Below are 23,861 nucleotides of genomic sequence, written 5' to 3' on the forward strand. Positions count from 1 at the left end.
ACGCGGAGCTCGAACTCACAAACTAGGAGATCATGACCTGAGCCAAAGTCGGACACTTAACTGAGCCACCCAGGCGCCCCTAGCAGCTTTCTTTTTTTTTTTTTTAATACTTCTTTTTTTTATTTAATATTTTTATTTATTTCTAGGAGAGAGAGAGAGAGAGCGTGAGCNTGAAAGATTAAAAAAACTATTCATATGGCATGATTCCACTTTTGGGTAATTACAGAAAATTCGAACGAATCTACAGTGACAACGCTGATTGTGACTGCCTGGGGATGAGAAGAGTGGTTGAAGGGATCACACAACAGCATAAGAAAACTTTGGGGGAGGATTCATTGTCTTGATTAGAATGCTTTCATGGATGTATCCATGTGTCAAATTTTATCAGATTGTATACTTAATTTTAAAATGTCATTGCCTTTTTCACTCTTGTACTCCTCTGAGTTTCCAAGGGTTAAATGACACATAATGCTGGTTTCCATGGGTTAAATGACACATGATGGTATCATCACTCTCCTAGCTAACAGAATGTGTGCTCATGCATTCTTTTAAGTTTTTGTTTTCCAGTATAAATATCTCTACAAATGTAAACAGTGTTGTGTTAGAGCAGGATTGCACCACCTCACAAGTGTCCACTGTGCATCTATTTCCAACTCCATGTTTAGAGGGGTCATGTTGATAGTCTGAACTTGGCCATAGTCAAGTATTTACACCAAGGAAATTGGCAAATACTACTGCAAAATCAGGGCTTTCTTTCTTTTTTGGACAACTGGTTGTTAAACATTTATTAACCCACCACCAGCAATAATGTACAGAAAAACAGAGTTGATTGAAATTCTTAAGTTTTAATTGTGCAAAAGGATTCTGAACACCACTACATTAAAACCACTAGCTTTCCTTTATCAAGCTAGAAAAGTATTACTACAGAGAAAAGCAAAAATGTGAAGAGATCTTCAGACACTCACCCCATCAAGAAAATCTTCTGCAGAGACACATACTTAAGTGGCCTTGACCAAATGCCACCACTGCCATTCTCCCACAGGACACCCTGCTGACACTGCCTTTTCTCTAAGACCGGGAGGGTCTGGGGTTGATTCATTGGCTCTTTCTTGAATTTGAAGAGCCCCAAGGCTGCTTGGAAGGGAAAGGCTGCCATCTCCTCTAGCAAACACCAAGGATCCATAACCTTGCTTTCCATAGTTACTCACAGGCTAAAAACAAAGTCCTGCTCAAAAAAGAGCAGCATGAGACCAGGTTTTCTACATAATGGATTCTAGCTCCAGCAATGAGATAAGAGGTGTGTGGCACAAATGTATTTGCACCAGGTGAAGCAACCACCAGGATACCAAGATATGATACTTTCACCAACTGCTATGAAGCAACTTAGTGTGGGAGGTTTATAGCCATCTCCTCTTCCTTCTGCTAGCAACGCTAGCCTGAGCCCTTTTTAACTATCTAATATGATGTGGCAAATACCATGTGCTGATGCTCTATCATCTCAACAGAGTTCCCAAGAAAGGAAATGCCTGAAATTAGAAAAAAAAATCTCCTTAAAGAATTCAACAGGGAGTTGATTACGTTGCAGAAACATCCTCCTGTTTTTCATGACATGTTAGAAGCATAAACCTTAGGGCTTTTTCGCCTCCACTGCATAGAGGTCTGATCGCTTCTGGCTAAAAATGGGGATTTGCTGGCGTATTTCAGCCAACTTCTTCAGGTCTGCAAAAACAGGAAAGTGTACCATTAATAGGATGTAACTCCTTACTAACCAATGAGAATTTCTTCCCCAAGCAGTATAAAAACCACCAGAGTCTCAGAAAGTAGCTCAGGAATATAGGCCTTGTCCAGAGGCACCGGTGGCCTGGCAGTGCCACTGCAGTCATTTCAAACCAAACCAAGAAAACTCAACCTGAGCTATAGCCCCCCAGGTTTGGCCAGAGAACCGAGGATAAAGGAGAAGGTGGCACAAGGGAGCCCCTCCAGTTGACAGGAGCTTCCAGGGCTACGGAATTGCCTCAGACCAACAGGGACACCAGAGACCTAACTGTGCCGTGCAGATCTTACCTATGTCTGAATACACAACAGTCTCTTCAGTGCCAGCCTTGGCAAGGACGTCACCCCTGAAAGAGATTCGGGAAGGAGTGAGAACATACCACGCTAATGTTCATGGGTGTCAGGATCCCTATTCTTGTCTCACCTTGTAGGCCACAGGGGAAGGAATCTAAGATTAAAGGCAAGAAAGGAGGGGCTGAAATTCCTGCTCCATCATTTAAGTAGCCATGTGGCCTGTGGTAAGTCACCTGTACTCTCCATTTCCTAGGCTATAAAGTGGAAATCAGAGCTGTGTGAGGACTTAGAAGATTATGGAGTATGTTTTGTAAACCGCCAACTGCTAGGAAATGGTAGTTCTTCCATGACTGTAAACCTCTAAGAACCGAGCTACCTGTAAACAGCAGGAAGCTCTGTCCTGTTCCTTCATGAGGGCATATCAGAAAGACCCCTTTGGGGAGGGTGGTCTGGCTCTGCTCCTTCACGCCTTCCAAGGCTGGGGACCATAAGGCTGGGGACCGTAAGGCTGGGGACCGTAAGGCTGGGCTGAGCATGACCCTGGGCTGCCTGGATCTCAGGTCTTGTGCCTGTGGTCCCCGGGTCCCTATGTTATTGGGTTTCACCTTTTGAAAGGTTTCAGCCTGGAGTCTGGATAGAAGTGGTGTGGAAAGCACACCCCAATAGCAGAGGAGCCCCACACTTAGAAAGAACCACACACCTTCCCAAATCTGGGAAACACTGATCTGGAAAAGATTCCAGTGCTGAGTCTCTTGGCCCAAAGCAGGACTTCAAAAACATCTTGTGAAATGAAATTTCTCAAAAGCACAAAATAAAGTAATCTGACCTAACAAACAATCTGAATTGGTTCTGTTTCTCAGATAGGCTCAAATTTTTGGCACAAATGAGCTATAAACATCATCATTAATGCCATTTAACTGAATTCTTTTTTATTCTTTTCTATTTCTTCCCCATTTGCCCTGGCATTCAAAGATCTCTCTCTGGATTAACCCCAGACACCCATTCCTGATGTTAATATAAGCCAGGGGGCCCCCCAAATCCTATGGATTCTATCCAAATCCTATGGATAGAATTCTGAAAAGAACAAATAAAGATGAAGTATAACTACTTCGTTACAGAAGCAGCCCCAGCCTGATCAGTAATAAAGTTCACTGGGAGAACCAAGTCGGGAGCAGAGCTGCCCAGAAGGCCAGGAAGCCTGTCACTATCATCTGAACAGAGGAACTTGCACCAAGTTTGAGAAAATTTTCAAGACAACTTAATCCTTCCAGTCTGCCAATGCCTTCCAAATCCTAATGTGTAGGAGGCCCCCCGGAATCTCTCACTGGTTCTATCTTCCAAGGCCTTCCCCTATCACACACTACAATCTTTGGGGGCCTACAAAGTCCAAAGAGAGAATTTCAGGGAACCCTTCTCAGCCTTGTTACTGGTGTTATTTGTCCTGAAATTATGGAAATACACAGCAGTGTGTAATCATACAGATGTGTGAGTGGTATGGAATAAATCCAAGGTTGAAAGCCTAAGTCCTGAATCTGAACACCAGTTCTGGCCATTTTATCCCATGGACTTCAATTCTACCATCTATAAACTGAGTTTAACATAGGAAAAGTCGTTCACATGGAGACCATGTGTGTCAAAGTGCTGTGGAAACCAAGTACAGACCATGAGTTACATACAGTAACATAGGACTGGGTGTGCAGCTGGGAGGACTCCCATGCTGGCGTCCCTAAGACGACGCTTTACACTCTCACAGAGGTCAAGGTCACAGTTTCCCTTAAATGAACCCATCCTCCCTCATCCTCTAATCATTATGTAGGAAGCAAAATCCTCCCCCTGTAACCCATTTCTGCCCTAGAGCCAATCACCTAGTCTAAATTTTAACCAAAAGCCAAGAATCTGGGAGCCTCTTTTACTAAAATTACCCACCCATGACTGCTGCCATGATTCCCCCATGTGATCGGAGTCTGACTGATAACAGAAGCCACTCAGAAGCTCAGAAGAGGGCTCAAGTCAAACACTCAGTCAAGAAAGGCAGCAGGACCGTTTCTTTCTCAAGTGGTTTCCAAGTGCAAGTGTCTCTCACAGAGGCGGCAGAGACCTGGCAGGCATGTGAGGAAGGGGGGTTGGGGAGGGGCAGGGCTGGTGGGGAATCAGAAAACCCGCCCACCCTAGTGCAATCTCTCCCGAGCTCCTGGTGAGGAGCTTGGCCAACTCACCAAGGACTCACAACAGTGCTGTGTCCCCAGGCGACATAGGAGGCCTGATCATCCCGGGCAGGAGATGCCGTGGCCACATACAACTGATTATCAACAGCCCTGTTGTCAACAGACAGAAAAGAGGTAATTCACATATTATAGACTAGCAATATTTTTCTATCCTAAGGGTACAAATCCTTCATTTAAAAACTGGGACGGGGGGTGCCTGGATGGCTCAGTAGGTTAAGCGTTAGACTTCAGCTCATGTCATGATCTCAGTTTGTGAGTTCAAGTCCCATGTTGGACTCTGATGACAGCTCAGAGCCTGGAGCCTGCTTCAAATTCTGTGTCTCCCTCTGTCTGCCCCTTCCCTGCTCTCTCTCTCTCCCTCCCTCACCCTCCCCCCCCATACACACACACTCTCTCTCTCTCTCTCTCTGAAAAATAAACATTAATAAAAAAAATCTTTTTTAAATAAATAAAATAAAATAAAAAAACTAGGACAAGATAGGCTGGCTCAGCCGTGGAAGGGAACAAAGCCATGAAATCCTCTTTTCTCAAACTATCTTAATGCATCAGCCACTTTTCAACTGGGAATGATTTTGCCCAGTGGGGCCATTTGCCAATGTCCAAAGACATGAACTCTGACTTTTTGACTTTCATGATAGGGGTTGCTATTGGCACCTGGTGGGTAGAGGCTGGGAATGCTGCTAAACATCCTACAGTGGACAGGACAGCCCCCACAACAGAGGATGAGCTAGCTCAAAATGTCAGTACTGCCCCAGTTGAGACACTGGCCTGAGCCAACCTGTTAACAAATAAAAGAGCAGATCTTCTCTGGTTAATCAAGTCAAGGTGGCCAGAAAGAATGGACTGGTCTTGCTGGGGCCAAACACCTTGTAGGGCTGCATGGCACCTCCATGCCCCCAGTGGCTGCAAGCCCCATTGTCTCAAATTAGGTAAGAATTTCAGGCGGCAGAGTGGGTACATCAGGCCATCTCACCTAGGAGCATCCTGGGCTTAGTCAACAGATCCATGCCAGGCCATTCCAATATCTCCCAAGCCTTTCCTGCTCCCCACAAGACTACATTAATTAATATTCATGGTACCAGACACCATCATAGGTACCATGAATACCATAGGTACCTTATATCATAGGTACCAGCCTATCTTCCATCAAGCAACCACCAAACACCTCTGCTTCCTTCTCCAAGGAAAATTGCCATCATCTTTAGAAGTGAGAATTGGGGCCACATCTGGGCAAAGGAGAGGGTTGCGGGAAGGAGCAAAGGGGAGCATTCTAGAGATCTGGAAGTGTTCTATATTGCCCTCGGCCAGAAGTGACTATACATGTAAAAAAAACTCCCTGACCTACAGACTTAAAATTGGTGTCCTTTCCTCTAAGTATATGATACCTCAATTAACAGAACTGTAATGAAGAGAGCCAGCATTTCTGACCAGTATTTCATGGTTTTCAGCACACTTTACATCCCCAGTCACACTCCTTTTCCCTTTCATGTTACATCCACCTCTGCCATCTGCCCTTCACCGCTCCCTCCTCAGCCTCAGGAGTGACCTGAGACCCTCAGGGGACTCAGAAAATGGCTATGGTGATATGCCGAAGACACCGTTCGATGCCTTGGATTCACAGAATAGAAAAATGAGCACTTATAACAAGTGTCTCAGTAGAGTATTCTAGGATTAGCAGAATGGGATAAAGGACGGGGTAGGAGAAGCACCACAATCTGAACAACACAATCAATGGGGTGATTCATCTTTTCCCATTGCATCTGGATGTCAAGGCATCTGAGTCAGGGGCAGCGTCCTGTATCAGGAAGGTTGGTTCTCCCCCCATACTGGAAATCTTTGCAACAAAGCAATACTTGAAGGTATGCCTGAGATGCTTTCTTACCGGCCTCGTTGAAGCAACTCCCAGTGGGCTGGTCCAGTGGTCAAATTAAAAGCTCCAGGATATACCAACAGCTGGCAGCCTTGGGAAAGAAAGGCCGGAGAAGAATGGGTGCAGGATGACACCACACCATATTCGGTCCCTGTTTTGTTCCTTACCCAGTGGGGGCCAAACTCAAACTCTCCCGAACATAAAAAGATGTCAGCCAAGCTAGAATTCCTTTGGAGACACACACACGCTACACACAGACATACAGGAACAGTGCTATTGGTGACTGAAATCACGGTATGTGACTTCACAAACTTCTCTCAGCACCATATGGCCAGCTCTGCGTGGGCAAGGACTACATTTTGCAATGCTTTTCAAATGAAATGAGGGGCAGAGTAGGTGCTCTAATGCTTACTAACAGAAGTCAACAGAGACTGCCAACCCAGAGCCTGCGCACCCCCACCTGTCTTGCTGAGCAGGCAGTCACAATGCCTGCACTCACTTCAAGTGCTGGGTGAGTCCGAATCAGAGTAGCCTGGACAGTCTAGTGGGAATGCTCTTATTTGAGGACTACCATATGAGGAGCTTTCTAAGTTCTCCTCCCCTAATCTCCACCCCATGCCTCTGGGAAAATGAGATCCACGCTGCTGTAAAGATGAAATAATTTACTCAAAGTAATGGACGTGAGTCCATTAAGGGAGAGTTAGAACCAGAACCCAGATCTTCTAACTTGGCTCGGTATTCTTCCGGGACAGCAGGACACTTGTTCTCTGGACCATAATGTCAATGACTAGTTTTGTACTGTACCCAACATGCAAGACCACTGAGTGTGAAATCATGACAGGTACCATAGACCACATCCTTGCTTCTAGTGGGCTCCAAAGTACTTTTTCTAAATACAGTAGAAAGAAGGGTTCAAGAGGTAGAGTAGATTTAGGAGCACGGCTCCGGCCTTAGCTGCACAGTGTGCTGAAATGCAATCTCCAAACAACTGTAGCGTCCATGAGCATCAACGACTGAGCGGCTGACGGGGGTGGACACAGTAAGGCCTCTCCTCTGGCTTTTCTGACTAAGGGCTCCCTCTACCCACGAAGACCAGGCCAGAACCAAACCTGGAAGCACCCCCACCGCACAACCACCGTAGTCTCACCTCTCTGCGCGTAGATTTGTGCAAGCTCTGCAAAGCGGATGTCGTAGCAAATGCCCAGGCCCACTCTGCAGTAAGCTGTTTTTCAAACAGAAAATGCACAAATGAAAAGCTAACCTCCTTTGCAACACGTCATGGCAGAGGAAAGCCTCTATCTGAAATCCCCAAACATTGATGGTCTTACATTACCCAGGGCCCAAGGATGGAGAAAATGTACAAGCTTATGCCTGCTTGATTTTCCCTCATAAAGACATCATTTATGTCAGATTAGAAAAGAGAAAGTCATTCTAATTGAATACTTATTATGTATGGAGGAAGTATTCAATCACACCCTGATAGGTAAACTCTGGAAGCGATCATACAAATAGGCTGTGACTGAATGACAGAGCTATGACCAAATGGCAGAGCAAAATCATGTCAGACTCATAGTTCTCCATTCAGTCCACTCTTTCTAGATCTCTGGCCATTCTCTGCCCTTCTCATTTCTGGCCATTCTCTGCCCTTCTCATTTCTGGTCTTGCAGCAGAGTATGTCAAGAAGTTGGGGAGGAATGAGAGAGAGAGAGAGAGAGAGAGAGACAGAATGAATGAGAGAGAGAGAGAGACAGAATGAATGCCTGAACTTCTACTGAGACTGCAGAAATGGGTGAACTTAGTACTTACGAGTATCAAATGTGGAGAAACTATCACCAGGACTCAACGTTTTAGATTCTTGAAATGTAATTTTCCCCGGAACATCAATATCAAATAGATGGAGCTGCATCACAAGCAATGGATGTGGTTACCTCTTTTCTAGCAGGGTTCATGGCAGCAATTTACAAACATCCTTCCATGGCCAGAAATAGGGATGCTTAAGATCAACTATACAAATAGCAACCCCAACCTGCCCATAATTCACCTCAAAAGCTGACATCTTATCAAAATGAGCCAAACTGGAAAAAAACTCACAAAGCAGTGATTTTATGACACTTCTTTCCTATGTGGTGTGCCAGGTGATGTCTAGGTTTCTTGAGGGAGGCGATAATGTGTTATTTTTTACTCAGTACAAATGCTAACTGAAGTCTTCATCACAGAATCAAATCAAACTGATACACTAGCAGGAGAGGTGGAGAGTGGGTAAGCAATTACACATAGGTACAATTTTTCAAACTAAGTGCAGCAATATATAAAAAGCGCAACACATCACTTTGAAATTGGATTTATTCAAGGAAAGCAAATGTCATGAGGAAATCAATGTAATTTACCACAAACAGCTAACAAAATAGAGGAGCAAAGTCATATGATCATCTTAAAGAGGTACATAATGAGCATTTTGTAAACTTCTAAATCCATTCGTATTTTATAAACAAAAGAAAAAAACTCTTCTGGGAAAGGAACTCCCTTAATCTAATAGCAAAAGTAAAAAAGGAAGGAACATCATACCTAATGGTGATACATTAAAAGTCTTTTCGTACTGAGATCAGGAACAAGACAAGAACACCTGCTACTCAGAGAATCCCAGAGATCCTAACTCAAGCAACAATGCACCAGAAAGGAATAAAAACCATGAGGATTAGAACGAAAAAAGTTAAATTTGTAATTAAATATGACTATATACCTACAAACTACAAAAGAAATCTACAGCTGAATAACTGACATTAAGGAGTGAGTTTAGCAAGGTTACAATATACAAGGCCAGTGCTTTTAAAATTAGCTGTACTTCCATATACTATAAATTCTATATATAGCAAGAAACAGAAAATGAAAAGGTACCAAAACCCACCAATTAGGAATAAATCTAGCAAATGATAACACAAGATTATACCCAAAACACTATAAAAACAATTCGAGAGAAATTCTTAAAAGCTTGAATAAATGGTGGGATATACACCACATTCATAGACTGGAAAACTCAATACTAAAAATATGCACTTCAAAGAGTGAGGTTACTAGCACAAAAATCTAGTTGTTTAGCCTCTAAGCTAAACAAATTTAGATAGACCAGAGTATCTGAGAGGAGCCTAGGTGGCTCAGTCAATTAAGCGTCAGTGCTGACAGCCCGGAGTGTGGAACCTGTTTTGGATTCGGATTCTGTGTATGTCTCCCTCTGCCACTCCCCCCACTCAAGCACACATGCGTGCTCTCTCTCAAAAACAAACATTTAAAAAAAAAAAAAAAAAAAGCAGCTGAAGTTACTGCCTACCTCACAAAGGAAAAAGAGTATGGTGTTTGAGTACAATGAAGTTAACTACTTACTAAAACAAAAAAACTCAACCCTTTTCAGAGTAATATAATCGAAGCTGGAATCTCAACAACATATAATCTAATATTCAATCCAAAATTACTAGACACACAAACAAGAAAATGTTACCTAACTTTAAAGAAAATGTAATCAATGAAGCAGACCCCAGCATGAGTCAGATGTGATAATTAACAGAAAGCTCAAGGGTCTAAGGAAAAATATGGTCTTAATGAACAGACAAATAGGATGTAATCAGTAGAGAAATAAAAGTTTATCTGAAATTTTAAAAGATTTCATTGGGTTGGCACACAGGAGACTGGGGATTACAGAAGAAAGACTCTGAGAACTTGAAGACTGATCAGTGGAAACTGTCCAAGCTGAAGAAGAGGGAGGAAAAAGGTTGGAAAAATGAAAATGAAAAACTGGAATCTTCGTTACCTGGTTTGGTGGAACAATATCAAAATTGAAGTCCAATAAGAAGAGAATGAGACAGAAAAGCATTTAACAAAATAACGCTCCAGTAGGATGAATGAGTTAAATTTAGATTAAAGAAGCACACAGAAGAAATAAAAAGAAAAACATAACTAATGTAGGCACAAAGTCAAAACACTGAGAACTAAAGATTATGAAAAACATTTTGAAGGTAGACAGAAAAAAACATGAATCACATACAAGAAAACAGCAATACAAATCACCACTGACTTCTCATCAGAAAAAATGCTTAAAAAGAGGCTAGAAAATACCTGAAAAACATTGTTCAAATTGCTAGGAGAGAAAAGAAAACTGTCAAACCAGAATTCGATTCCACCAAAAATATCTTTCAAGAATGAAGACAGAACAAAGATATATTCATAAATCAAAACTAAGAGCATTCCTACCTAGCAGATCCTCACTACAAAAATTCTAAAGGAGGTCTTTCTGTTTGAAGGCAGATACCACACAGAACTAGGATCTTTAGAAAGAAAAATACAAAGAAGGTAAACATTTCAGCAAACAAAGTAACTGTATCTTAATTTCTTTAAAATACACAGGATTACTTAAAAACTTAGTGTTTGGTGGGATTTATCATGCAATATGTATGACAACTACAACAGAAAACAGGGAAAAGAAGGAAATTGATCTATATTAACTGTGGAGTTCTTAAATTTCAGAGGAAATAGTACAGTATTAATTCTAAGACTATGAAAAGATAGGGTGCATATGATAATCTTTAGGACAACAACTTTTAAAAAAAGCAAAGAGGTATAACTGACTAAAAGCCAACAGATAAATTAAAATGGAATTGTAAAAAAATACTCAACTAAACCAAAAGAACGCAGGAAAGAGGAACAAAGGAAAAAAACAGTAAAATGTCTAATTCCTAAATCCAACCATATCAATAATTACATTAAATATAAGTCAAGTCAGCACTCCAGGTAAAAGGCAGAAATTGTCAGAATGAATAAAGTAAGAAGAGCCAACTATATGCTATCTACAGGAGAATCGTTTAAATATAAAGATACATACAGGTTGAAAGTAAGGAATTAGAAAAAAAATGTACCATACAACAGTAAATATAAGAAGACTAGAATGGCCATGGCAATACCAGAGATAAAATAAACTTCAAGCAAAGAGTACTATGAGAAAGAAACACTTCACAATGACAAAAGGATCAATTTACCCAGAGTACTTAACAATCTTCAGTGTATATGCATTTACCAAATTTCAACTGTTCCCAAAGCGATCTCTCTATATTCAGTGCAATTCTTTTTTTAAATCATTTTAAGTATTCATTTTATTTGTTTAAATTTAAATAAAATTTAACATAGTGTAATAATGAATAGAATTTAGTAATTCATCACTTACATACAACACCCAGTGCTCACCCTAACAAGTGCCCTCCTTAATGTCCATCACCCATTTAGCCCATCCCCCCACGCATCTCCCCTCCAGCAACCGTTACTTTGTTCTCTGTATTTACGAGTCTCTTATGGTTTGACTCCCTCTCTGTTTTTATATTATTTTTGCTTCCCTTCCCTTATGTCCATCTCTTTGTATCTTAAATCCCACATTGAAGTCCTATGTCTTTCTCTGACTTATTTCGCTTAGCATAATACACTCTAGTTCCATCCACATTGTTGCAAATTGCAAGATTTCCTTCTTTTTGATTACTGAGTAGTATTACATTGTATGTATATACATCTTCTTTACCCATTCATCAGTAGATGGACATTTGGGCTCTTTCCATACTGTGGCTATTGTCCATCATGCTGCTATAAACAGTGGGCAATTCTAATGAAAATTCCTATAGATTTTTCCTTTGCTGAAACTGACAGGCTAAGTCTAAAATTTATATAAAAATGCCAACCGCCAATATTCGACAAGTTGACTATACCAACTAGTCAAATGCCTCACATGTGTAAAATATGTTAAGAGGGACTAGGGGATTTCATGGCAAAGTCTCAAGAGGTAATGAGACCTGCCACATTCCCTACTTACCTTTCTGTACTTTGCCAGTAAAGTTCCATCAGGCCCAAACACGGCACAGGTGTTATAGAATTTCCCAGCATCCTCTTCAGGAATAGAACCTTTCATTGAGAAGAGAAACAGGAGCAAAGAAAATATTCTGAATAAAGCGCTTTTTTATGATAATAAGACCAACACCTGACAAACTGTCACTTGGGTCCAACAATAAAGTATACTATCTTCTAAGGGTTAATCATGGGTTTTATTTTTTTTGCCTTCTCTAATATGATCTTTCAGAGACAAACTCCACAGTAGAGATGAAAAGTAATTAAGTCAGATGCCAAAGACAGGTTTCAAAAATAACCACTGTTTCTGAATTCTGCTTTGATCTGGAGCTACAAGATCTGTTCATCTGTGACACTAGATCAGCACAGAGGATTCACTGTTGTTCAAATTCAATTCACCAGGTCCTGCAAAGTAACTCTACCCCCAACTGTACCTCCAAAGGCCTCATGATGGGAATGGAGGCCAAATCTGCCATCACTGAATGTAGTTCCTGCATTTCTCTTTTCTCGATTGATCTTTTCTTCACCACTCATTTGTTTCTAATTCTTAGTAAGTCATAACGGAATAATTTTGTTTGCTATACCTATTAAACAGCCTTACTGTACTGATTTAAGCAAATAGAACATTTTGAAATTTATTTTGAAACCACATTTATTTCAAAACCACACTTCTCAAACTACCTTGATATATGCGACCTCTTTATGAAAAAACAAAATTTCTTAATGCTGTATTAGGACAATGAAGACACTCCAATACAGTGTTTTCTTTCCACATTTCCAACTGCCCTGTATTCCCCTTCCTTCTCCAAGGAAAAGTCATCATTATGAGTTTGACATGTCTTTATACAAGATTTACTATATGCTATATATATAAATACACATAAATATATAGCCTTTGTGGGAGGGATTAATCTGAGAGTGCCTGTTCCTATCATACTGAACATACTTCTTCCACGTAACAGTGTGTCTTGAACGTTTTTCCACATTATTGCATAAGATCCACCTCATTCTTTTCAATGCCTAATTTACATGGTTTGTATGTATTCCATTGTTTTACTGAAACAAAAACTATTGGGATGTTTTTCATGTTTAGGTCCTTATACCTTAAGGATAGGAAGTTACCTCCAATGAGATATACGTTGCACTCCTTTGCTACTTCAGAAAGCTTCTGTGTGGATTCACCAGGAATTTTCTCAGCATATTCAGGAAAATATTTCGTGCCATATGGACAATTAAAGCATTCCTAGAATAATGTTGGCAGAGAAATGGGGGGAAAAAATGAAAATATCCCACCCATTTTGAAGTTCTGCTATAAGAAGACACAGCTGCCTCTTCTAGCCCTGCTCTCAAAGGGGTAACACACAGCCGGTGAGAAAAACACTGGCATCCTAGGGCTCAAAGAGACTGTGGCCATGAGCTGAACTTGACAGCTGGCTCAGGTGGGGCTAGAGGACACAGTCCTGTGTGCTCTCTCAGATCCCTGTCACCCCGGCTGATCTGCCTCTCCCAACCCTGGGCACCCGGGCCCCACGACAATCGGGTTTAATCATAGGAATTCAGGTGTTTGAATGAATCCATTGACTCAAAACTATATTACTAACTACGTAAAGGAATAAAGCCTGTGTTTGAATAGATACAGAAGCTTCGCAAGCCACAGAGGTTTCCTCATCTATAATGGGACCTGTTTCTAAGCTCCCTTCTAGCACTGTCAATCTCTTCCTGCGAAATCTCTCATCCCCAGGATATGTCTATCTTCCACAGCTCTGTGAAAAAAGAAAAGCAAAAACTAGACTTGGAGTCTAATTCATTCTTGTGCATTCACTGAGACTGTTGCACTGGGCATTGTGCTAAGAAACTCAAATCTGAGGATCACCAGCTTGTACAAGACAGACGTTGAAGAGGGCACATGCAGAATTAGGTGTTTTCATTCTGGTCCCTGGCAACTTAACTCACAAGTGACTGTGATCAGGGTACAGGTACAGGTGAGTCCCATAACTGTGGCCGTAAGGAACACTGGATTCACATTAAGATCTCGAACTCCCTTGTTAAAGATTCCGACTTATTGGCCACATCTGTGATGGAGTGGAGCCTAAAACACAAGGTGACCCTGCAAATTCTCTAGTCAACTTAAGCAGGGTTTACAAAGGGCCACCTCCTCCCCGCAGTGGGAGAGGGAGAGTGGAGGAGGGGGGTGCCTGGAATATTCAACCCCTGGTCCCAGTAGTCCTTTGCCCCAAGATGAAGTATAGGCACGTCTTAGCACAAGCAGGACCCTGCTCTGGGCCAGTACTACCCCTGCTGCCAAGCAAATGTGGTGCAAGCTTTACCTGGTTCTGTTCTAAAAGCAATCACCTAGGATTTACATGCAAAGCCCTCTGGCTTACTACTGGCAGATATTGCAGGCTTCCTAAAGGTCTCTAGTAATTTCCAGTGTTCAACCATTTTCTAAAACTGTTGGAGACTTAGCTCTAAAATCAGTTAAGTGTGCCATGGTCCTGGAAAGACTTACTTATACAAGGAAAGAAGGTTAAGTAGCCAAGGCACTAAGTAGTCTAAGTAAGCCACACAACTTACCAGGACTCTGAACACGGTAGATGATCCCAAAGTAAGAGAGCTGTAAACATGCTGGCACATCCTATATCACAAAGACTCGTAAACATGAAACAATTCCCCAAACAATCCTGCTGGACCCCAGGACACAAGAGGACAACCAGAGCCGGCAGACAGTATTCTCCTGGATCAAAGTTCCCAGAGACAGGTGGGAACCTCCACCCCCATACTTACTGGCAGAGAAACGATCTTGGCTCCTTGTGTTGCTGCCTCCCGGATGAGGCTACAAGCTCTAGTGACGTTATCTGATTTGATGGAAGAAACCTGAAGTTGGATGAGGGCCAAGCGGAAAGCTGAGGACGAAGATACAAGAAAACAACCGTCAGAAGACCTGACTGCTGATCAGAGCAACTCTTAACCAGAGGGGGATTTTGCATCCCCTCCCCAGGACCTCTGACAATGTCACAGCTGTTGGGGTGCCACTAGCATCTGGTGCAGAGATGTCAGGGACACTGCTCAACAGGACAGTCTTTCACAACGAATTACCCAACCGAGAATGTGAATGATGTGGAGGCTGAGAAACTCTGGGACCGGGCAGCACCTCTGGGTGAAGCCCGACGCCAGCACAAGGGCCTCAAACGAAGCAGGCAGGGCCAGCTTCTTACTTATTACTGAGAACACGGCTGGAGGGAAGAATGAATTTGAATATGGAATTATCCCTTAGTTTGTTCTTGGGACTCTGATCCAGGTACAGAGTGCATCTCAGTGCAGGTGAAATCCTTTGGAAGTCACCCAATCACTGTGAACTAGGGCAGCCCATGGGAAGAGAGATGCCTGCCCCCACTGCCCCCACCGCCAGTTGGGGCATGGTGCAAAGGGCCAGCCGCTGGAGGGAGGGAAGCCTGGCAGCCAAGGAGCTGCACGTGTGCTTAGTCACGGGGGAGGGCCCCTGGGCACCTGTGAGGTTTTACACTCGCCCCATGAATATTCCAGGGCCCCCAAGGAGCCCAACATTAAGTGGCAACTAATACCACGAGAGGCTGCGACAGAGACCGTGGAAGAAAACCTCCCTATTTTCATCAGGGACTGAGTCCCACAGAGCCAACAAGACCTGGTGTCAGCCAAGGAGGTCAGGGGTTCTTCCGGGCTTAGTCCCTCCTTGGGGTAATAACTACACCCTACGTGTGCTTTTCCTATATTCTCTAGAGTTCTCTTGTAGCTCTTATAGTAATCACCCCCTGGTTAATAATTCTTTATATACAATTTCCTCTGTTGCAGTGACTGGTGTTGTTTGTGTCCTGCCTGGACCCTGACTGATGAATAGCTTTTGCTTATGGTCTGATGGAAGGTTAAAGGATCCAAAGGACATGGTAACCTATGAGGCTCTGTAAAACTTCATGAATCGCCAGTAAAGGCCTTCCTGGCTTCCCTCCCCCATCTCTGCTCTAGAAACCTGAGAAGCTCTAGAACCTGAAAACCATTAGAGTTCTCCCTCTGGGTGTCTCTTGTAATGGTGCAAATGTCCTCAGAAGAGGCAACACCAACAGACCCCAACGTTTGAAGGCCTATTTGGCCTAGTGTGAACCCTAAAAGTAAGAAAACTCAGACGTACCATTCTTTGGTGTCTCTTAAATTAAAACAGTGAGAAGAGCTAAAAGTAACCTTGAAGGTGGCTTGTTGAACAGTTTCAGAATCCGAAAGAAAATGAAGGAATTTAAAACAGGAAATGAAACCTGGGATAACTTTGGAGCAAACTTTAGCTGTCACCAGCGCATCAAACAGAACTACTAGAAGTCTCCACCGTAATTCAGGAGCTGGGCTCTGTCTCTGCTCCAGAGGGATTAAAAGATGAATCCACCATGGCTATGCTGAGAGCTTCCTCTCTTCTCTCCCTCATCCTATCCAGAAAGGCAGCTGTCCTGATCCAGGCTTGGGACTGTCTGATATTCTGCAAATCACCCACTCCACACAGGGGCTGAGACACGGAAAGGCCACCATTGGGAAGTTTCTTGATGCCAAAACAATACTAGTCAATTCATCTCCTCAGCTGTAAAATGAAAATTACAGTGACTTTTCAGGTTCCTGGCTGTCCTAATATTCATTATCTAACAAGGAAAGACTTACCAAAAGAAAAAAAGAAAGAAAATGATAAAATATCTTAAGTGAAGGGACCAATGTGGGAAAAGCATATGGAATGTGCCAGGCCCTCTATGCATACAAGAAGAATTGGTAGATGAGGAATTGCAAGGGGGAAGCTGCACAGGATCAGTGAACAGTGAGACAAACCAAGCCAAAATCTGGACTGTAAGGCAGGATGGGAACCTCACTTGTTTGTTCTGGGGTGGGTTGGGGGGGGTTTAGGTCATGTAACTTGAAAACACTCCTCAGGAAAATCAGACACCACCCTCAACACCAACAAGAGCCACAGCACTCAAGCCCCCCAGCCTCGGTCGTGCGCTGCCTCTCCAGAGACCGCAGTCACATCCAGAGGCAGGTGTGTAAAAGGACTTCCATACCCAGATCCTGAACATTCATTCAGTCAGCCACCGATTTGCTCCGAGCTCTGGCAGGTGAAAATGAAAAACAAAGCACTCACACAAACCTTACTGTCTTGTGGGAGCCTCACAAGACCTCAGGAGGGACAGTTTATGTCCATTTTACAGGTAAGGAAACTGAGGTTCAGAGAGATTTTGCCATGGCCTGAGAACTAATAATCCAGGTCTCCAAAGTAGGAGTCCAGGGCACTTCAAATGAAGACTCCTGTAAAAGGACCTGGCAAAGGCCTACGGACAAACATGGCTAGAAACGTGCCCCTGGGGCTGATCCAGGAGAGGCTTGTGTAACATGTAATACCTAACCTGAAAAGTCAATGTCCAGATGCAGAAACAGCTTGTCCAGTTTTCTGTTCAGGAGAGAGCATTTCTCCACTGGGTGTGATGGGGGTGCAATATGGGGCAAGTTAACCGGGCCTCTTACCACACTGCCCAAGTCAGAGAAAACAGATGCTTCATTTTCACGTCACAGGGTTCAAAACACAAATAATTAGGATAGATGCCTCTGCAAAACTCAAGTTCAAAAATCAATCTAAGGTGAACAGAATGAACGCGACACCCCTGAATAGTCCCGCTTTCTCATGCAAAACCTAACCAGCCTCCAAAAATCCCACAAGGCAGAGGTTCTCACACTTGAAGAAGTCTCCTAATTACTGACTGTGCAGCCTTCCCNAGCAAGGCGCCGACCCTTCTGGCCCGGAGGCCTGGCGCTCCCGGAAGCCTGGCATCCCCGGGAGTGCGCCGAGCCGCCTCACCCCTCCCGCCGCCCCCCGCCCCGCGGGCGCAGTGTCTGGGAAGGCCTGGGACGCGGCGGGGACAAAGGACGGAGGCGAGGGGCTGAGCCGGCGACCTCTCCCCGTGGGCCGAGGTCGGGCCGCCGCGCTACTTACTGGCCATGGCTCTCCCGAGCAGCACCATAGGAGGCGCGGCCTGACTCCGTTCCCTGGGCGGAGAGCTGCGGCCCGGCGAGAGGGGAGGCAGATCCGCGCGCAGGACACGCCACGGCCCAGGCCCCGCCTCCGCCCCGCCTCCCGGCTTGGCGGCTCCTTGGAGAAAGTGTGGTCTTTCCAGCGCTCGAACACCTGTTAGGCGTCAGCTGTTTGCGCTACGCTGGACCAAGGAGAAGCGACCAATAACAACACAGCCGAGTAAAAGGAAGGCCGCGAAGGGCAAAGGGGTAAGGGGGAGGGGGGGACCTAAATTAGAGTGGTGTTTAACAATTGGTCTCTCGGATTCTCAGCAAAAGGACTGAACCTCGTGCTGGTTAGAGCACCTCTGGCCGGGAATAACACCATATATGCTGATTGCCTTGGGCTCCTAGAAAAAGTCGCTCTGACGACATGGGATGGGATGGGAAGACCTACGTAGGTTTAGTCACGCAAGACATCAGTGGGATTTGATTAGAAGGCTGCTTGGTCATGGGGGAAAAGAGAAACAGTTCAAACACAGTATGCTCAAAAATTGAGACCTGCTACACTGAAACACGCTAATATTGTGTGAGGACTTTTGCATTTGTATTTATTAGGATTGGGTTGGGTTTTTATTTTTTTTGTGTCTCATGTCTTTGTGCTTTTTGTTGTTAGGTTTGGGGATCAAAAACCACAAAACTAATAAAAGCTTACTATCCTTTTATGTTCTGTAATAGTTTATATTGAAATTTATCCTCGTTTTTGAAAAGATAGTCCAGAAGCACCTGAGTAGCTCAGTCTGTTGACCTTCCCACTCTTGATTTCAGCTTAAGTCATGATNGAATAATTAGGGACATTTAAGTTATGAACTCGGTATTTGATGCTTTAATGAATTTTGTGTGATGTTATTATACCAGACAGTATCTTTACTGAGAAGTATTTGCTGAAGTATTTAAGGGTGAAGTGTCAGAATATCTAACTTGAAAATATGTGCTTATACAGAGATAAAGCAAAGGTGGTAAATTTAATCTAACAGGAGAATATATAGCTGTTCATGGTACTATTTTAAGACGTTTTTAAAAGTTTAAAATTTATAAAACTTTCATAATAAAAAGTTGTGAGGAAATACATAGCAATCAAGGGTTTTATTTTTTGAAAGATCAACAGTCTGGACCTGGATTTGTAGCAGGAAAAGAATAACCTTTTAATTTCAGCTGTGATTCATTAGGCCATTGAGGTTCCTGCATCAATACTGCCCACTTATAATCTGCCAAAAATAAAAAAAAGTCATCCATTTCATTTAGATTTGCAAGTTCATTGGCATAAAGTTGTATATAAAAGTGGTATCAAGCATGGCTGGATAGGTTATTGGAACATCCAGGCAGAGCTACCAAGTAGGCAGGTGGTCATAAGCCTCAAACTCCCATATTGCAGACTGGAGGCTGATTTAGGAGTCCTCAGCAATTTAATCTGAGATAAAGCTCGGAATATGGGTGACAAGTTTCAAGTGGACTGTGAGAGTCACAGGTGTAAGGGGGCCTGTGAAACCTGGTGAGGAACCACCTGAGAGGCAGGAGAACCAGGAGAGAAAGGGCCATCAAGACCAAGAGTCTGTGGGCACTGTCTTCCCTACAGCGCATGCAGGGAAGCTAGTTACTTGGATTCTAGAAGAGGGAATGGTAAGAAATAATAAAAATTGTTCTTGAGTTTTCCTTTAGGACTTTCTTGGCATAATGGAACAGCTAGTTATGGTTCCAGTTCTGGTTCTGCCACTGACATGATGTTAATACCGAAGGCAAATCATCTCATTCTTGGGACCTTTTCATCATCTGTAACACAAAAGGATTCAGAGGCAGATGGCGAGAGGCTGGACAACTGAGTTTGCGCAGTCCTTCCTGTCACCACTTCACTCCCTGACCTCTCAACCACAGCAGCTCTGTCTTCACATTCTCATATTCCCTTTTATCTGCCATTTGAAAAGTAGCCAAAGAACAAAACTACTACCCTAAATTCATGGCTAAGCCTTCCTCATTTGGGGAAGGCTGCTTTAGGCAACTTACTGCCCTTTCTCTTGGCATCTTATCCTCCACTCTTCATAGTATTATGGAAGTTGGTCTGGGGGGGCGGGCTAAGTTTAATTTTTTTGGATGAGTAGTTATACAAATGGCTAAGATAGCTGGAGGGCTGAAAATTAGAACTGGAATCATCTCCATGATAATAAAAACAGAAACTCTAAAAGTGGATGAGATCTTAGGAGAATGTATGATACTCCAAAAAACAAGAGATCAAACTTGGAAAGTATCAAATTGGGCTTAGAGCTTTGCACAAATGTCAAGGGATGAATGGATAATAAAAAGTGATATATCCATACAATTAAAAGGAACGAAACTGACACATGCTACAACACGGATGAAGCTTGAAAACATCATGCTAAGAAGCCAGACACAAAAGCCACTTGTTGTATGATTCCTTTTATCATGGAATGTCCAGAATAGGCAAATCCACAAAGACAGAAAGGAAATTAGCAGCTGCCAAGGACTGGAGGGAAAAGGGGAGTGACTACTAATGGGTATGAGTTTCATTTTTGAGCAACCAAATGTTCTGAAATTAAATAGTTGTGATGATTGCACAATTCTGAATTTACTAAAATGCACTTTGTAGATCCTTCAAAAAGGTGAACTTTATGGTATGTAGGTTCTATTTTAATAATTTTTAATGTTTATTTACTTTTGAGAGACAGAGAGAAGAGAGTGTAAGCATGCGAGCCAGCAGGGGAGGGGTAGAGCGAGAGGGAGACACAGAATCTGAAGCAGGCTCCAGGCTCTGAGCTGTCAGCACACAGCCCGACGCAGGGCTCCAACTTGTGAACCTCGAGGTCATGACCTGAGCTGAGGTCAGACGCCTAACTGACTGAGCCACCCAGGTGTCCCGAATTGATTCTTTTTCTTAATAAGCAATAATAATTCTCAGGGAGTAGGGAGGGAAGAGGGGATACCTTCCCTTTTCATTAACTCAATTTCTTTCAGCCTTGGTTTTCTAATATTGATAATACAGAAAACAGTAACAATCTCATAATGTTGCAAACTCTGCAATCGTTTAGAGTCCGTTTAGAGTCCGTAAGAGGTGGGTACCCCAGAGTGACTTCTAGTTCTGTACTTAGTGGGCCAGTTAAGGAAGGATGAGCAACATCAGTGCCTAATACAATCAATGAAATGTATTTTTATTTCATATTTATGACTAGTAACTATGGTGTTATTTCAGATAAGGAAACTAAAGTTCAGAGAATTTAAGTGGTTCAAGATAGTAATTTATCATGTGGAATTTAGTGTCATTAGTTTTAAACTACCTCTTTCCTCGTCCCCATACAGATGAACAGAAACATGAATCTAATACTTTCAAACTTAAAACCTGAACATTAAATTCCACTGAAGGATAGTCCTCAAATTTCTAATTTTGTGCTATCTACAGAGATTTACAAATGGGGGGTGGGGGAGAGAGAGGGAGAGAGATTGTCATTAAGAAGAAAGTTCTGAGCAAATTGTACTGGTTTATTTACAATTGTAATTTTATAAACAGTAACACAAACATCTTTACATTAGTATTATGAAAAAAGTCCCATGGCTGAATGGGCAAAAAATGTAGACTTCAGGGCATTTGTAAAGGGGGCACCAAAAAAAAACAAAAAAAAGAAAGAAAGAAAGAAAGAGAGGAATACAACCATTGTGGGTAGAGTCATAAATATAAAGTATTGCACCAGGTGCAATTTCATGCAAATGTCTTCAACCACTCAAAACTGTTTTTATTTATATATTAGAATAAGATATCTTGAACTATGTTACCTGTTATTCACTTGATTTCCATTAAGTAAATTAAAATAACTGTCTATAAACAGGTACATCTAAATATTTCTCCTATAAACCCCTTAGAGATAATCCTTTGCATCTAGGACATAGCAGATTGTTAGGATTTGCTACTTCCCAAAAAGGCTTTATAAGGAATCCTTCCAAACATGTTCCTGGATTTCTCTCACCAAATGTGTCTAATATAGACCTCAATAAATTAAACTGAGAAAGCTGCAAAATAAGGCAGATCATTTTAGTTCTGTCAGATTAAGAAAATAAAAATAGCTTCAAATTACTGGAACTTTAGTAAGAGGAGACAAAAATCAAAGAAGAGTAAGAAATTTCAGAAAGAGCTGATAAAACAATTATAGTTTATATAGCTCTCTGCTTACTTGGCTTTTATTTAAGTGGATATTAGTGTGGTCACAGACCATAATCTCAGTAAGAAGTCAATGTGTACACAACACTTGTTCTGAAATATCCCAAATCAAATATTCCACTTGTAATAAAGACCAATGGCATTTTTATAGATATAAGTCTGTCCCCCAAATGCTTACTTTAATCTTAATAGGCCTACCTACTTATAATGCTTTTAACTGCTCCTTAGAAACCAGTAGGATAAAGTTTAGGATCTGAAGCACTCAGTGTTCAAATCATTAGCTAATGGTAAAAAGATGATTTAGAAACATTTCACTCGCTGGACTGCATTTCTGAGTTGGCTGGAATCTTCTTCCACTTCGTTAAAAAGATTTCACAGTTTTTAAGAACAGAAACAGCAAGCTAATTATTAATCTATGTAATACTTTCAGTTTCTGATACTGCTCAGTGGATAAAACTAAATGTAGCAATTAAAGGGGTCTCTTCAACTAATTCTATCTCTATTTTCAGTGAAGACATTGCAAGTATATATGTGTATGGGTGTTTTTAAATCTGAAAGTGATGCATGTTCCCTTTTAAAACACAGCTCTTCAAAACAGAACTGCATTCTGTACCCTTACTTCATAAGGGTAGAGGGTCAGTTACTTCAGTCATTAATAACTGACCTTTATAAATCATTTTACAAAACCGAAAATGCAAAAGAAACTTTAAGTAAAATTTTAACTGTCCAGAAATTCATTATAATAATTTACTTTCTTAGACCTGTAATTCAAGCACCCCCATGAGCAAATGAAAGGTCTTCCGTTAGTATGCAATCAGGAAAATATGTCCTTGTTTCTTTATCTTGCTTGCCTTCATTTCTTTTGAAATAATTCTCTTATATTAACTTTCCAAAGCATCCAAAACTTTCATGATCTGTTGTTTTATGGCTTTGGTAGCATCTCCTGCATTTGGAATCAAATACCTAGGGGAGAAATACACATATATTAATATAAATTGTTTTCCCTTCAGGCCTCCACTTAGTTGACATTTCCAATGTGAAGCTTCCCGTAACCTGCAAAGCCAGCAGACATGCCCTCATATTTACTCCCTGAACTTATTGCAATACATACATGAAAGCATATTCTGAAAGAAAGAAAATCTAAGTGTGCAAACGGGTGATTCTTCACAGCCAAATGGAATGAACCAGAGATCTGGAGTCAGGACAGCTCCATTTGGTCCTATCACAAGCGAGGTATGAGGATCTGGGAGTCACTAAACTCCTCTGGGCTTCACATTTTTATAGGATTATAAAGACGGTTTATTTTCCAGATGAGTGAGGTCCTATGGCCCTTGACGCCAGCCCATGAGCTGTTTGTCACTGGTGCACAATAAGATAGGGAGTTTGTATCAGATTGTAAATTAAATATACCACTCAGCACGCGGCTTACCTCACGGATACTTTTTCAAACGAAGAATTTTTTGATGAAGGGAAATAGAAATACTGACTTACGTTCTGACACAAGCTTCTTATTTGATAAACCAGCATTTAGTGTAGCAATAGTATAAAGACCCTTCTGTCAAAAAGTTAATGAAATTAGCTATGAAATTTATGG

The 23,861-nt window shown here is 42.1% G+C and overlaps 2 protein-coding genes across 3 annotated transcripts in view; both read right to left on the reverse strand.

Annotated features, from left to right (window-relative positions):
• Positions 1 to 825: 825 nt before the first annotated feature.
• On the reverse strand, positions 826 to 18,139 carry NIT2 (nitrilase family member 2). Its single transcript, XM_077774905.1, has 10 exons — positions 18,029 to 18,139; positions 14,821 to 14,939; positions 13,159 to 13,279; positions 12,005 to 12,093; positions 7,969 to 8,062; positions 7,310 to 7,384; positions 6,175 to 6,253; positions 4,284 to 4,382; positions 2,065 to 2,120; positions 826 to 1,719 (listed from the first exon to the last, which is right to left on the reverse strand). The coding sequence occupies exons 1-10, from the start codon at positions 18,054 to 18,056 to the stop codon at positions 1,628 to 1,630; spliced, it is 852 nt and encodes a 283-aa protein (XP_077631031.1). The 5' UTR covers positions 18,057 to 18,139; the 3' UTR covers positions 826 to 1,627.
• A 3,434-nt stretch (positions 18,140 to 21,573) lies between these two features.
• Positions 21,574 to 23,861, reverse strand: part of TBC1D23 (TBC1 domain family member 23) — a 61,943-nt gene continuing 59,655 nt past the window's right edge. For both annotated transcript variants that reach the window (XM_077774832.1, XM_077774831.1), the window contains one exon: positions 21,574 to 23,230. In XM_077774832.1, the coding sequence (XP_077630958.1) occupies positions 23,149 to 23,230 (82 nt within the window). In that variant the 3' untranslated portion in view covers positions 21,574 to 23,148. The remainder of the gene's footprint in view (positions 23,231 to 23,861) is intronic.

This window comes from Crocuta crocuta, unplaced genomic scaffold, assembly GCF_008692635.1.
Source record: "Crocuta crocuta isolate KB4526 unplaced genomic scaffold, BGI_CrCroc_1.0 scaffold6, whole genome shotgun sequence".
In the NCBI taxonomy this organism is placed as follows: domain Eukaryota; kingdom Metazoa; phylum Chordata; class Mammalia; order Carnivora; family Hyaenidae; genus Crocuta; species Crocuta crocuta.

Bases quoted from the DNA above. Each gene is read 5' to 3' on its own strand.
- NIT2 (XM_077774905.1), bottom strand. From the start codon at position 18,056: ATGGTGCTGCTCGGGAGAGCCATGGCCA. The intron at 14,940-18,028 runs GTAAGTAGCGCG...CTTCGTCCTCAG, and splicing joins GCTCGGGAGAGCCATGGCCA to CTTTCCGCTTGGCCCTCATC. The intron at 2,121-4,283 runs GTGAGTTGGCCA...AATCTCTTTCAG, and splicing joins AGCACTGTTGTGAGTCCTTG to GGGTGACGTCCTTGCCAAGG.